General features: G+C 48.6%; 2 protein-coding genes across 8 annotated transcripts in view; one reads left to right on the top strand and one right to left on the bottom strand.

Annotated features, from left to right (window-relative positions):
- MED15 (mediator complex subunit 15) overlaps positions 1–4,707 on the top strand; it is a 28,954-nt gene extending 24,247 nt beyond the window's left edge. For both annotated transcript variants that reach the window (XM_083478576.1, XM_083478575.1), the window contains 6 exons: positions 209–272; positions 714–780; positions 2,012–2,172; positions 2,487–2,653; positions 2,964–3,062; positions 3,668–4,707. In XM_083478576.1, the coding sequence (XP_083334702.1) occupies positions 209–272; positions 714–780; positions 2,012–2,172; positions 2,487–2,653; positions 2,964–3,062; positions 3,668–3,804 (695 nt within the window). In that variant the 3' untranslated portion in view covers positions 3,805–4,707. The remainder of the gene's footprint in view (positions 1–208; positions 273–713; positions 781–2,011; positions 2,173–2,486; positions 2,654–2,963; positions 3,063–3,667) is intronic.
- On the bottom strand, positions 1,066–11,519 carry CCDC74B (coiled-coil domain containing 74B). 6 transcript variants are annotated; one of them, XM_083478794.1, is made up of 9 exons: positions 10,777–11,517; positions 10,319–10,363; positions 9,483–9,599; positions 9,200–9,362; positions 8,243–8,450; positions 8,065–8,147; positions 6,572–6,622; positions 5,128–5,269; positions 1,066–1,858 (listed from the first exon to the last, which is right to left on the bottom strand). In XM_083478794.1, exons 1-8 carry the CDS (start codon positions 11,087–11,089, stop codon positions 5,131–5,133), a joined length of 1,119 nt encoding a protein of 372 aa, XP_083334920.1. In that variant the 5' UTR covers positions 11,090–11,517; the 3' UTR covers positions 1,066–1,858; positions 5,128–5,130. The 6 variants fall into 6 exon arrangements, with proteins under 6 accessions (XP_083334920.1, XP_083334918.1, XP_083334919.1 ...); XM_083478792.1 differs by lacking the exon at positions 1,066–1,858 and adding an exon at positions 3,603–4,555; XM_083478793.1 differs by lacking the exon at positions 1,066–1,858 and adding an exon at positions 3,603–3,835.
- Positions 11,520–12,836: the final 1,317 nt, after the last annotated feature.

Here is a 12,836-nt window from a genome sequence, read left to right as displayed (position 1 = left end):
TGCCATCTGCTGCTGTCCTCACAAGGATGGGACAGAGGCCATGTTGCACCCTATGACCTCTTTCTGAGTGGTTGTCTTTGGCAGGGAAGCTTGAACCTCAAAGAGGTACAGACCTCCTTCGCCTGTCAGAAGAGATCTGCTTTCTCTCTGTCCCACAAGATAGTTCTAGCATAACTGCCTCTTTCAGGAGTGTTTCTTATCAATTCAGACAGGAAGAAGGACCTCAGTAAGATGAAAAGCCTGCTGGATATTCTGACTGATCCTTCCAAACGGTAAACTTGTGTGCTCATTTTCGACCCATTATCTCTTCTTGCTCTCCTCCCCTTGAACATCTAGAGGAGTTGTCTTTGTAAGCGCCAGGAAATAATTAGAGCTAGTTGTGTTCACAGGCAAAATTATGCTTTGTATTAGTTGAGGAAAAAGAGGCTCAATGCTCTAGCCTGCCTTGTTCTTGGTTTGTGCTTGCCAAGTGTAGCAGGCAGGAAGTGTCTTCTCTGTAGGAAGAGGCACAAGAAGCAGCCCCACACAGCAGTGGGGCCAGGTTCCAGTAGGCGGCTTCATTCTTCCTAGTGACTGTGTGTAGCAGCAGTAGTGGGGAGGGAGAGTGCTGTTTGTTGGTGGCTTGCCATGTCCATCTGGGGAACGAGGAGGCAATTCTACTTTCTCTGAAGCAGAAAAGTGCCTGTTCTGAGACTGGCTTTCTTCATTCCTAGCTGTCCTCTGAAGACACTGCAGAAATGTGAAATTGCTCTGGAGAAGCTCAAGAATGACATGGCTGTGGTAAGTTTCGTGTGTGTATATATCTCTGTTCCCCTAGTCCACATTAGCAGGGGGCTTTCTCTTCTCAATGATTCTGCACGTCAGGAACAAAAGAAGGAAAATCTAGGCAAAGAAGTTGGCCACAGTACAGCATAAAGGTCTGGTCACCACACCTTAAAAAGGATATTGTAGATTTAAAAAGGGATAACCAAAAGGGGCCGGATCAAATTCCCTATGTGGAAAAGTTACAGTATTTGGGACTTTTTAAGTTTTGGAAAAAGGCAATTAAGAGGAGACATAAGAGTATAAGATTATGCATGGTTTTAATAGAAGATTAGACAAATACATGGAGGATGAAGCTATCAACAGCTATTCGCCATGCCCTTGAATAGCAGTTGCAAGGAATCACAGATAGGGAGAGTGTGATTGTTGCACTCTGGTCCTCTTCCCAGAGACATCCGATAGCCACTATGAGAACAGGATGTCAGACTAGATGGGTCTTGGCGCTGACAGAGCTACAGCGCTAATCTGCTTTTACAAGAACAAACGACTCGCAACTTACACAAGAGTTAAGTTCCAGTGGTAGCACGTAAAGCCAAAATCACATACTGTATAGTCAATCCTTTAAAAACTGGGAAATGTCCTGTAAAAACCACTGAAGACTTCCATGCACCTCCGAATGCGCCTAAGGCCACTTTCACTCTCTTAACTGCACATCCAAATGCTCTCCCAAGGTGAGTGTGATGGTGGGCACAATTGCCAGTGTCCCCACCTTCTTCCAATCCACACCCCCCCCCTTGATGACTGCCTCTTAAAAACAAAAAATCAGCCAGGCACATAAAGCTGAGCTCACACAAGTTACATGCACGTAAGTTGCGAGTCGACCATACAAGCAAACTCCAGTGTGTCCAAAGCTGAGTAAGGAGCAATTGCCTGATGGGATCTGAGTAGATGGTGCATAAGGAAAGAAAGAAGGGCATCTTGACAGTTGGCCAACCCCAAGGCCAGGAAGAGTGGGTGAGTTGGAGCTGTTCGTGGGAGGTGAATCTGGTAGGAGGGTGGATGCCTCATGAAGTTCTTTGTCTCTACATGGAGCTGTCTGAGATTCAATGGACAGATTTGTAAGCTGGCATCTGAGCAGAGGGCCTGAAGTCTCAAGTTATTCTTAAGGCTGTTGTTTCCTGAGAGTCCAGCAACACTTACTGACAGAACTGCACCTTCCCTAAATCCATGTGTGTCTCTCGTATGTCAGCCCACCCCCCCACCCCCTACAGTGCCTCCCACAAAGCAGCAGTACTTGTGCCAACCCTTGTTGGATGCTGTCTTGGCCAATATCCGCTCACCAGTCTTCAATCATTCCCTCTACCGAACCTTTATGCCAGCAATGACTGCCATCCATGGTCCACCCATCACGTATGTATATTCATTGTTCTAGCATCTGCTGAAAGATGGCTAAGGAATTGTGAGAGATAGGAAAGCTCAGAGCCCAGGCCTGGAAGGAATAAGATGCCCACAGACTACTTGTGTGTGCTGCAAGAGATTAACACAGCTACCCTTCTGGAATTTGTCAGATATTTGTGCATATATATTGTTCCGGCTATTTCTGAAGTTATTTTATCTTGCTTTGAAATTTTAGTTAGACCAGTTGTTGGGGGTTGCCTTATCATTTTGTATGCAAAATTAATTAGAAATGAGAATTGAAACTGAAGTTGGCTGTCCTCTCATAGGACCCCGGTGCCTTCCACTCGGAAGCGGAAATATGAAGAGGACGAAAGGCAGACTATACCAAATGTATTACAAGGGGAGGTTGCAAGATTAAACCCAAAGTTCTTGGTGAACCTGGATCCCTCCCATTGTAGCAACAATGGCACCGTCCACCTCATATGCAAGCTAGGTGAGTGGCAAGAAAAGACAGCTCTATTTTCAAATATCCTCTTGACACTTGAAGGCTAAAAGCCTGCAGTGGTGGTGGTGGCGGCAGCAGCAGCAGCAGCAGCAGCAGGAGAGGTTGACTGGGCCTGGTTAAGGTCCAAAACTTGCCCAAGAGAGAAAAGGTAACAGAGGATTCTAACCAGACCTTGATGGGTCAGGTGCCTGAGAGGTTGTTTCTGAGTTCCTACTTAATAAAGAGGCTGTCTGATAAGCAACTTTAGGTGTCTCTTGGAGAAGGTTGAGAAAGTAATGCAAAATGTGTCTGATTCCAGATGACAAGAACCTTCCAAATGTCCCACCATTGCAACTGAGCGTCCCAGCCGATTATCCACATCAGAGCCCCTTGTGGATTGATAACCCTCAGCAGTACGGTATGAAAGAACAAGGCAGGCGGAAAATGACATTTGGGTGGGTGATGGGGTATAGGGTCTACATTAAGCCTTGGAACTGGTGAGTTTAGTCTTTGTGATCCATTTGACCACTTCATATTAAGACTCCCATCCTGTCTTTTGAGTGTGGATTTATTTGTGCTGTAGGAAGAGATGTGGTGAAGTTTGATCTGTGATTTCGGAATACTGGTTTTTTTTGAGGGACACTGCTAGAGGCCAAGTGGGAAGAAGAGAACCAACTACATTTTTTTACTTATAAACACACACTCTCTTACTAAGTTTTTACAGGGAAACTGCCCTCTCAGTTTTAAGCTTTGGAAGCTCAGAATTCCAGTATCCTAAGGAAATCCTTTGATTGAATTTTGGAAGCTTCAGATATGTAACAAGACACTGCTACTGCTTCCAGTGGTGAGGTGAAGCGGGAAAAAGCCAATGACTCATTTTTCTCAGTTCTGCAGCTCCAAATCCCCAGCTTTGATAACCCATCAGTATGAGTCACAAAACCGCCCACACACAAGCTGTCATCTGGATGGTGTCCTTTATTATTAATTTTTAATAACAGACTCTTTCTGCTTTTTTCTTTCCAGAAGCAAACCCTTTCTTGCAGTCAGTGTATCGCTACATGATGTCAAAATTGCTGCAGCTTCCTGACAAGCACTCTGTCACAGCACTCCTTAACACCTGGGCGCAGAGCATCCGCCAGGCCTGCTTGTCTGCTGCTTAATGTCTCGTCATCTCCTCTTGCTGGGCCTGAGCTGGAAAAAATCACAGCCAAGCAGGGCAGGAACGTGTGAAGCAGAAGCCTTAAATTGTTTTTGTTTACTAGGAGCCCGGCTTTGTAAAGAGCCTGGAATTAGGTTTAGTGCTTGTGCTTCTTCTGCCTTTGTAGACCTGCCCATAACTTGATGCAGGGGGTGGATTTTCACGGTTCTTACGGCAGACGTGTTAATGACTTTTTTTTAATGTCTTCTTAGAGAAGAGTGTGTGTAGACTTCTGTCACGGAGTCTCCCTACTATAAGAAAAGGGACAGCGTCCTTCAGACCTCGTCCAGTGCCCAGTATGTATGTATATATGTATGCTTGGTTGGATACCAGCCCAAGAAGAGGCTGCCTGCACACCCACCACACAAGCTGTTCTTTGATAGCTGTGTGCAGTGACTGACTGAAGCAGGTGAGCGGTTTGTGTCTTCCCAACTATGAGGCAGCCAGCTATTAGACTGATGTGGCTCTGGCAAGCCATGCGTCAAGTGTCATTCATCAACTTGTGCCTCATGGGAGGAGCCTGGCTGGGCATAGGGTGAGACTGAGGCTGCTTCACTCAGCCCTGGTTTTGCTTTCTCCTACCTCCCTTGCACAACTCTCTTGATCTTTGTGGAAGTATTGCTGTTTTTACATACTTCTGCTATCACCTTTGCAGCAGAGTCGCTGAATACTGGCTTGCACTCTTCCAACACGGCATCCAATTGCTGTGCTATCTGTAAATGTGTGATTGCTGTGTCAATTTGAGGACATTTTTAAAAATGTACTTAAGAAGCTCTGATTGATTGCAGTACAAAGTATCAATTATTTCATACATGAACTAAGGCATTTGTTTTATTGTAATAAATGTATTGTTCCAGTGTTTTAACACTCACTTATTTTCTCTTGCAACCCCCCCAAACTCCTTTAGCTCCACTGCAGCCTGAGCACGAGGGCACAGAAACTTGTTTGCTAAAATGCAAAGTCACTTTGATACCCCCTTGACCTGGGGTTGTCTTAAGGAGGCTTCTGTGTATTTTGCATCTAAAAGCCCCCAATTCTGTAGTTTAAAAAAGTAAACTTAATTACTACTGAAGGTAGAACAGTTTCTAGGGAGAAGTAAGGTCACTGTGATCTTCTGTAGCTATGTGGATAAAAAAGGATTAATTATGAAGTTTTAAAAATTGAGTGGTGAACACCAGAAACAATTTGTTGAAAGTACAGCACACACTCGGAAATGGTTTAGCTGGCTTTCAAACCACTTTAGGGCAAGGAGACACATTACAAAAAGAGGCCAATTGAACCATACTTGCTAAAGTGCTGTCCGGTGGAGCCTGTTCCTCTGAACAGCCTGTGTTCTCTTCTGTCTCTCTGCAAAAGCATTTCCTAGTGTTTGCTTCAGTGCTGGCAGCACAGCCCTTTCAGCAGCAGGCAGTGGTGTGAGAATCCTACTGGAGAACAAAGTGGGCCTGTCATATTGAAGTCTGCATTTAAATAAGCTGATCTCTCATCCTACTAACAGGGTGTTTGAGGAAGGCAGTGTCCAAGTTTAGTGTCTGCCCCCACACCCAAAGAATATTTTTTTTTCTGGAGTCTTGGCTTCTAGCCAAGAGCTTGCTCTGCTAATTCACGTTCAAAGCCAAAAACTGTCTGATGTTGATGTTTCGTATGCACTAAACTAGTCCTCTGGAGCAAATGGGAACATTTCTCCACCTGCCCAAGTGACAGATCTAAGCAGGAGTTAGAGTAGAATTTGCTTGCACTTCAGCACGCCTTTCACCTTAGAGCAGAGAGGTGAGCCAAGGGCAGCACTGACCCAGAGTCAACGCCCTCTGGGGGGGCTGAGGCAAGAACTGCACTTCTTCCAAAAAGGCTTTTCCCATCAACTGATTCAACACCTTTACAGTCATACCTCGGGTTGAATGTGCTTCAGGTTGAGCGCTTTCGGATTGCGCTCTGCGACAACCCGGAAGTAATGGAGCGTGTTACTTTTGGGTTTTGCAGCTCGCGCATGCGCAGACACTCAAAATATCACACACATGCACGAAAGCGGCAAAACGCGGCACACACAGCCGCACCATCGCGTCTTACATTCCATTCAGGATGCAAACGGGGCTCCAGAATGGATCCCGTTCGCATCCCAAGGTACCACTGTATATCATTCTTATCATTCAAGATTAAATTCGTAAAAATTAAATTCTATTTTTTAAAAAAAACAAAAAAACTAAATTTGCAAGGTCTTGGTGGGAGGGAGGGTCATAAAGTTTTTGGCATCACCACAAGAGCAGTTGGTAAACTTTTTTTAAAAAACAGACCAATTTTGGAAGTGCTTTAAAAGTGCCACAAAACTTTTTGGCGTCAGGACACTACTGTGGGGACCCATAGGAGCAGTATGTAATGGCATTTTTTTAAAAAGACAGTTTGGGAAGGTGGAGGAGTCCAGTTTGAAAAATGTTTACATTTCAATTAGATCCTTACCACAAAATACTTTTTCTAATTTGGGAAGCCTGCTGAGAGACTTTTAATTGCAAAACTTTAATAAAAGGTTGTGAGTGGCCTGTGCAGTGGTGGACCTCGGGATCTTAAATTTCTGTGACACCCAGATTTAGTTGCCCCCCCCCCCTACTTCTCATTCTAAATCATAATTGTGGGGTCCTTGCAGTGCCCCAAAGTCTAAGCACCCAGTGTGACCTAACCAGTCGTGCTCCCCTTAAGCCATCTCTGACCTGTGTTAAGATAAGATGCCTGCTTACCATTTCTTAGGACCATTCTTCACCTTGGGCAACCGTGTGACCTCTTGGTTCCTGAAGGAAACCATTAATTAGCATGTATATTTATAGGTAAGTGCTACTTCATACTAGGCCAGTGTTTCCCAACCGGTGTTCCGCGGCACACTACTGTGCCGTGAGACATTGGCTGGTGTGCCGTGGGAGGGAGGCGGGCGAGTCGGGCGGTGAGAGGCGGCGGCGGCGAGGATCCGCGTCGAGCCGGGGGCGGCTCCGCGGTGGTGGTGCCGAGCGGCGGGGCAGCGCGTGCAAAAGGGAGGAGCGCGAGACAGCGGAGGAGGAGGAGGCCGGCATGTCCGGGCAGCAGCAGCAACAACAGCAGCAACTCCCGGCGACGGCTCCTCAAGCCCCGCCGCCGCCCCCTCCTCCGCCCGCTATCGCCGCCACCACCACAACAGCCGCCGCCGCCTCAGTTGCCGCCGTCCCTCAGTCCCTCGCTCTGCTGCCTCCTCCCACCCCAAAGCTTGGAGGTTCCCCGGCAAGGGGGAGGGGAAAAACTTTCACTTTCGTGCGTCCCTCCCGGCGTGACGCTGCGCGCTGACGTCACGGGACGGGGCTTTAATGGTGGTGTGCCGCGAGATTTTTTTCAGTAAACAGGTGTGCCGTTGCCCAAAAAAGTTTGGGAAACACTGTACTAGGCCACAGAGTATTTATTCTGGCACCAACAATTGGGCACTGGGGAAAAAATTCTCACCTCTTGCCCTTTCATCATGTGTTATGTCCTTCCATTAGGGCATAGAAATAACACTTTTGAGACTCACAGGAGCATCTTAAGTAGCAAAATACCAGTGCAGCCTGCTTTCTTAGCTCACATGGAAATGCCCCAACACACCTGCTCTCAAGATTGCAGCTGCCATCAAAGTTCCTAGTAGGTGAGATCCAGCACTTTAGTAAGCATGCAGTAAGCATTTCCATGCTCTCCACATAGGTAGGCTACTCCAAGCATAACCACTTCCTGCTTAATTAAATTTAAGCCCAGCTACAAAGAAAAATTCCAGTGAGGTTAAATTGCTGGGAGGAGTGAAATTTAATCCTACATGAAGTGAACAAGCAGGCTAACTGTATTGGGAGGTGGGAATCAATAGCCAGCATTAGGAGGAGTCTGCAAAGGGAGGCGGACAAAGTAATGGTCTCAATGCATTTTATGGAGAGTTACTTTGGACAGTTGCTTTCATCTGCTATTTTCTCCTCAAGGCGATAGGATGGTACAGGAATGCATGGGATCTCTAAAGAACTGCAGAGATCAAAGAAGGTTCCCTGGCAAAAATTTGAGCTCCTATCTCACATGTGCTCACAAATAGCTTTGTGAGAAGAAATTAGCTAAAAGCCATGGCTGAACCACTCATTACTTCCAGCGACCACCTAATCAATCAACTGTGGCACTTTGGAGACCCTGCTGCAACTCAAAAGAGATATTCAGAGGTACCATCCTTCCTCTTTCCATTAAAAAACCACCTTACCCAACATGACCAGCTAGCATGTAGTCCTCAGGAATTCTTTTGGTCTTGTGGATATCTTCCAAGCACGATCGCAAATACATCAGCTGAAGAAGAAAGGAGGAGAGTGTGTGACTTTCCTGCTCCTCCTGCAATGTCAGCTTCCTGCCTTTGTGGGACCCAGGAGAGCAAGCAGCCTCACCTCCTGCATCTGCATGTGGTTGATGTTCCACAACTGCCGAATGACCACTTCGCACTCCTCCAGCGTTGGTGGCTTTCGCATGTAGGAAGGGAGCACTGTCACCAAGAAGGGGTTGGAAGAAGCAGCAGGGATTTTCACATCTCCTGCCCTGCTTTGACCAGATGAAAAAGGGATGGGGGACGTCATCCTGTCGCAAACATCTGCGTCTCTGTAACAACACAGTTGAAGTGTGACCAAGGAACAGTTATTTCAATGAAGTACAGGTGGGCAACCTACGGTCTAAGGGACTGACTGACACTCTTTTCAAGTAGCCCCAACACAGGGGCTAACCAACTGCCCTATTCTTTCATCAGTTTTAGTTTCCTTCCCATTTCTCTTGGCTTTAAAAATATTTTCTCCCTTTTTATATAGCTTCAAAGCAGTTATATGTTACATTAAAAAAATATCCTGACTGAATGACGGGGGGTTTCTCCCAGCTGTCAGATCACTGGTGGGCTTTAACAGTGTTTGCTGGCCACTAATATCAGAATGGAATTGCTTTCACTTGCTGAACAGTAGCTGTATCAGTCTGTAGTACAAAAGAAGCTACGTATCTATCTGAGAGTAACCACAGTTAAGTCTAGCAAGGCCCAGGTAAGCCTGTGTAAGACTGAAAATTTTGCAGTTCTGCACACGACAGTGTGGTGTAGTGGTTAGAGTGTTGGACTAAGACTTAGGAGACCAAGGTTCAAATCCCCACTCAGCTATGAAGCCTCCCAGGTTACCTTGAGCCAGTCACAGCCTCACAGCACAAGTTCACTCACAGGACTGTTGTAAGGATAGAATGGAGAGGGGATGTGTGTACACCACCTTGATAAATAGTAAGCAGAACTTTTAATCATCAGTAACAATAACAACAATGTGAAACTTGCTGCTTTGATTCAGAAGTTACTGCTACTTCAGCGGGTGTTCTCAAACCTGGGATGAGGTGCCTCTTCTGGAACCGTCTCCTGCTCCGGCCTGAAGTCCTCCAATTCCTTCCACATTACTCTATCTACTTCCTTTTCTATAATTTCTTCTTTTGCACTCGTCTCGTCCATCATGAACTCGCCACTTACTGACTTTTCCAGCTCCTCAGAACCTACAAGATGTTTAGGAAAAGACTGCATTGCTAATACACTCAAAACACTACACAGCCATGGCATCAGAGGCATTGTGGCCACCATTAACACTATCTTTTCAGCTTAGACTGTGTGTGTACCTTGTTCTCTGTGCTCTTCTTTTGCTGCTGGCGCCACCATCTTTAAGCCGGCACTTGTCTTCCCTGGTGCACTGCTTCCTGGCTGTGACTTACTAGACAAGTTGCTGGAAGAATGATCTACAAAAACAGAAAAAAGGAACTAGTGGAATAATCTGGCAGACAGGTGCCAGACAGATGCATACTCCCTTGAAGGGCTAGCACCAGTACCCACGTAACAGCGCATAACCATAGGGAAGGCCAAACAGGACATTTTCAGAAGGGACCCTTTTGTGTCTTGGCATCCTAGTAGCTGAAATATTCTAAGAGAAAGCTGATCCTGGAGCTCCCAGGCTTGGCATCAACTCCTTGCCTATCAAGAGCTGGGAGCCACTCAGTTGGACCTTCTTCACCAGCTCCATATCAGTCTGTGTATGTGCCTACTCACTCATCCCCTTCAAGAAACACCAAGCCTAATCTCTTGGGTAACAACCAGGGCTCACATATTACAAGCACCAGCTTCACTGGACTCGCCTATCCCCCTCATTACCAACTCTATGCTAAGAGCTTCCAAGCATGGGGCTGTCAAGGTCTCTTGCCTTGTGGTTTCTTTTGACAGGTGGGTGGGGCATCCACCTGTCAATCATGGTTACATTAATGACACCTCCCAAACACAGCTGCCAAATTCAGTGGCAAGCGAACCTGATCAGGATCTGGCCCATGGAGCCCAAAAGGTTCCCCACCCCTGGTTTAGGTGAAGCAGCTGTGTCAGAAACCATCTTATCCATTCCTGAGCCTTGAGTGGGCAAGTGACTAGTTTCACTTTATAACTCTGAAACATGGGCAGTGCAAGGCTGTACCTTTCCTCTGAAGTATCGGGTTCATGATGAGCTTATAATGAAGATCTGCAAGAAAAAGAAAAGGCTGTGTTATTGTGGCCAGCCCATCCCTCCTTTAACTGGTAACCTTGTTCACGCCCAGGGATCTCCCCATTCTTTTACTTGGGGATGGAGAGGGAGAGACTTGAGGGGGCAGCCAACTGGGTCACCATGCGATTGGCTTTGGGCACCTGAAGTGCTGCTGCTGCAACCACCTCTTTTTCAGGGAGGGGTGCCAACTTGAATGAAATATTGGCAGTTAAGCAAGGCTTATATATAACTGACCACAGGACGCGGTGCTATTTGAATGGCAATGCCCATCCACTTTGGGGCTGCTGAACCCCCTGGTATATTTTATCGGGGGAGCCGGATCTCCCTCGTCCCATAGGAGTTGGCTCGTAATTGGGGGGTGGAGGTGGGGTATCTTTCCGGCTGCCCACCCTTGTTCTGCCTCTTGAGGACATCGATCTCCTCGTGGAGCTTCTGGAGGGTCTCGGCGTGCTGCGCCTGCAGGAACTTGAGGCTGCGCTCCAGATCGGTGGCCGCCCTCCTCCAGCCGTCGGCGCTGGGAGTCCGAGGGGGCCGAGGAGGGTGAGGTTGAGAAGCGGGGTGCGAAGGCGACGGCTGAGCCGGGGACGCGGCCCTTTCCTGCTGCGAAGGCGGAGGCTGCTGCCCGCCGAAGCGCGACCAGGGAGGCAGGTGGAGGTTGTGCTGCGGGGCCCGGCCCAGCGAAGGGAAACCGGAGCTCTGCATGGCCGGGGACGGGAAGGAAAGCGACGCAAGAGCCGGGTGCGCAGAGGCCTCAGACTCAAGCAGCTCGGGTGCGAGGAGAAGCAGCCGGGCCGGGCCTAAGGCGCATTTCTGCCGCCGCCGGCGCCGCCTCCTCTTCAGAAGAGCTTTCCCTCTGAGGCGGAGGCGCTGCCCATTCCGCCTCAGGAGCGGGAGGTCGTTGGCCCGTTCGCTTCTCCTCCTCCTACCCGGGCGGGAAACCTGAAGGGCCGAAGCGCCGCCGCCTGAGGAGAATTAGGCGGCGGCTCTGGGTCCCTTCCCGCCGCCTCCTCAGACCAGCCGCTCCCCGCCCCCGCAGCCGCCTCTGTCGCCATGGCGACGGGCGCTCGCTCGCACCACAGTGGCCGGAGGAGCGAAAGAGGCGCGAAGCCCCAGGAGGAGGAGAGCCCCGCCCATCGAGCGCGGTGAGGGGCGGGTGTTAAGTCATAAGGGAAAAGGCGCCGTGAGGGGAATGGCGGGGAGGGGGAGCCATGAAGGGGAAATAACTAAAGAGAGGCCTCTCACCTGACAGGGGCAGGGGGCGCCCCTCTCGCTAGCTCCCCACCAGGAATAAAAAAAATTGTGGGAAGGGGCAGGGAAGCCCCGCCCCCACATGATCAATCAAATGTTACGGCGCCCGCGAGCACTACAGTATTTGAATGGCGATGTCCATCAACCGCTTGAAATATTTTATTGGGCGGCGGGGCAAAGGTCCTATACTTGAAGGAGCGTCTCCACCCCCATCGTTCTGCCCAGACACTGAGGTCTGGCGCCGAGGGCCTTCTGGCGGTTCCCTCGCTGTGAGAAGCGAAGGTGCAGGGAACCAGGCAGGGGGCCTTCTCGGCAGTGGCGCCCGCCCTGTGGAACGTCCTCCCACCAGATGTCAAAGAGAAAAATAACTACCAAACTTTTAGAAGACATCTGAAGGCAGCCCTGTTTAGGGAAGCTTTTAATGTTTAATAGGTTATTGTATTTTAGTGTTCTGTTGGAAGCTGCCCAGAGTGGCTGGGGAAACCCAGCCAGATGGGCGGGGTATAAATAATAAATTATTATTATTATTATTATTATTATTATTATTATTATTATTAGGTTGATTGGTTCCTATGCTCTCCAACCCACGCACCTGCACCACAGTCTCCAAACGGCACAGAGCATGAAGAGCATGGGTCTGGATTGAAGACTACCCTGCAGGACCCAAGTCACCCCAAAGTTGGCCCGGCAACTTGGAATACCCGGGTGCCACGATTTGGGACTTCGCTGGATGCCATGACCCTGGGAGGTTGTTAAGAACCCACAGGGGAAACACAGCACAGCACACAAGTAGGCTCGCACATCCTCTCATGCTCTGCTTACGCAATATGTATTTAGGATACCCGAGTGCTATAAATCGGGAGCCATAACTCCTGAGGTGCAATAATGCCAGACCTCCGCTTGTTGAGTTGCAACTGCAAGACCAGTTACGCCTGGCCTGAGATAAGGGTCAAGAAGGAACTGCTCTGTGGCCAAGTAGAACGCCTGACTCAGGGGCAAAACTAGGCTATATTTCACCTGGGTCAGACCCAGTTTGGCACACAACCAGCCATGCACATTTGCATACACACAGGCCTGGAGATTCAGTGGTGCCCCTCTGAAGGCTTCACCCGGAGCAAAAAAATCTGGCTAACTACGGCTCTGCATGACTTAAGCATTTGTCCATGCACGTCCCTACCCAATGGTGACACGAGATCATGCA

Source organism: Podarcis liolepis (genome assembly GCF_965112155.1).
Source record: "Podarcis liolepis genome assembly, chromosome: 15".
NCBI classification, from domain to species: domain Eukaryota; kingdom Metazoa; phylum Chordata; class Lepidosauria; order Squamata; family Lacertidae; genus Podarcis; species Podarcis liolepis.
This window is presented reverse-complemented; position numbering and strand designations above follow the sequence as displayed.

Excerpts from the sequence above, each read along its gene's own strand:
- CCDC74B (XM_083478791.1), bottom strand. The coding sequence starts at position 11,089 with ATGCAGAGCTCCGGTTTCCCTTCGCTGGGCCGGGCCCCGCAGCACAAC. Across the intron at positions 10,364-10,776 it reads CCTCAAGAGGCAGAACAAGG|ATCTTCATTATAAGCTCATC; the intron begins GTGGGCAGCCGG and ends TTTTTCTTGCAG. Across the intron at positions 9,363-9,482 it reads AGAAGAGCACAGAGAACAAG|GTTCTGAGGAGCTGGAAAAG; the intron begins GTACACACACAG and ends AACATCTTGTAG.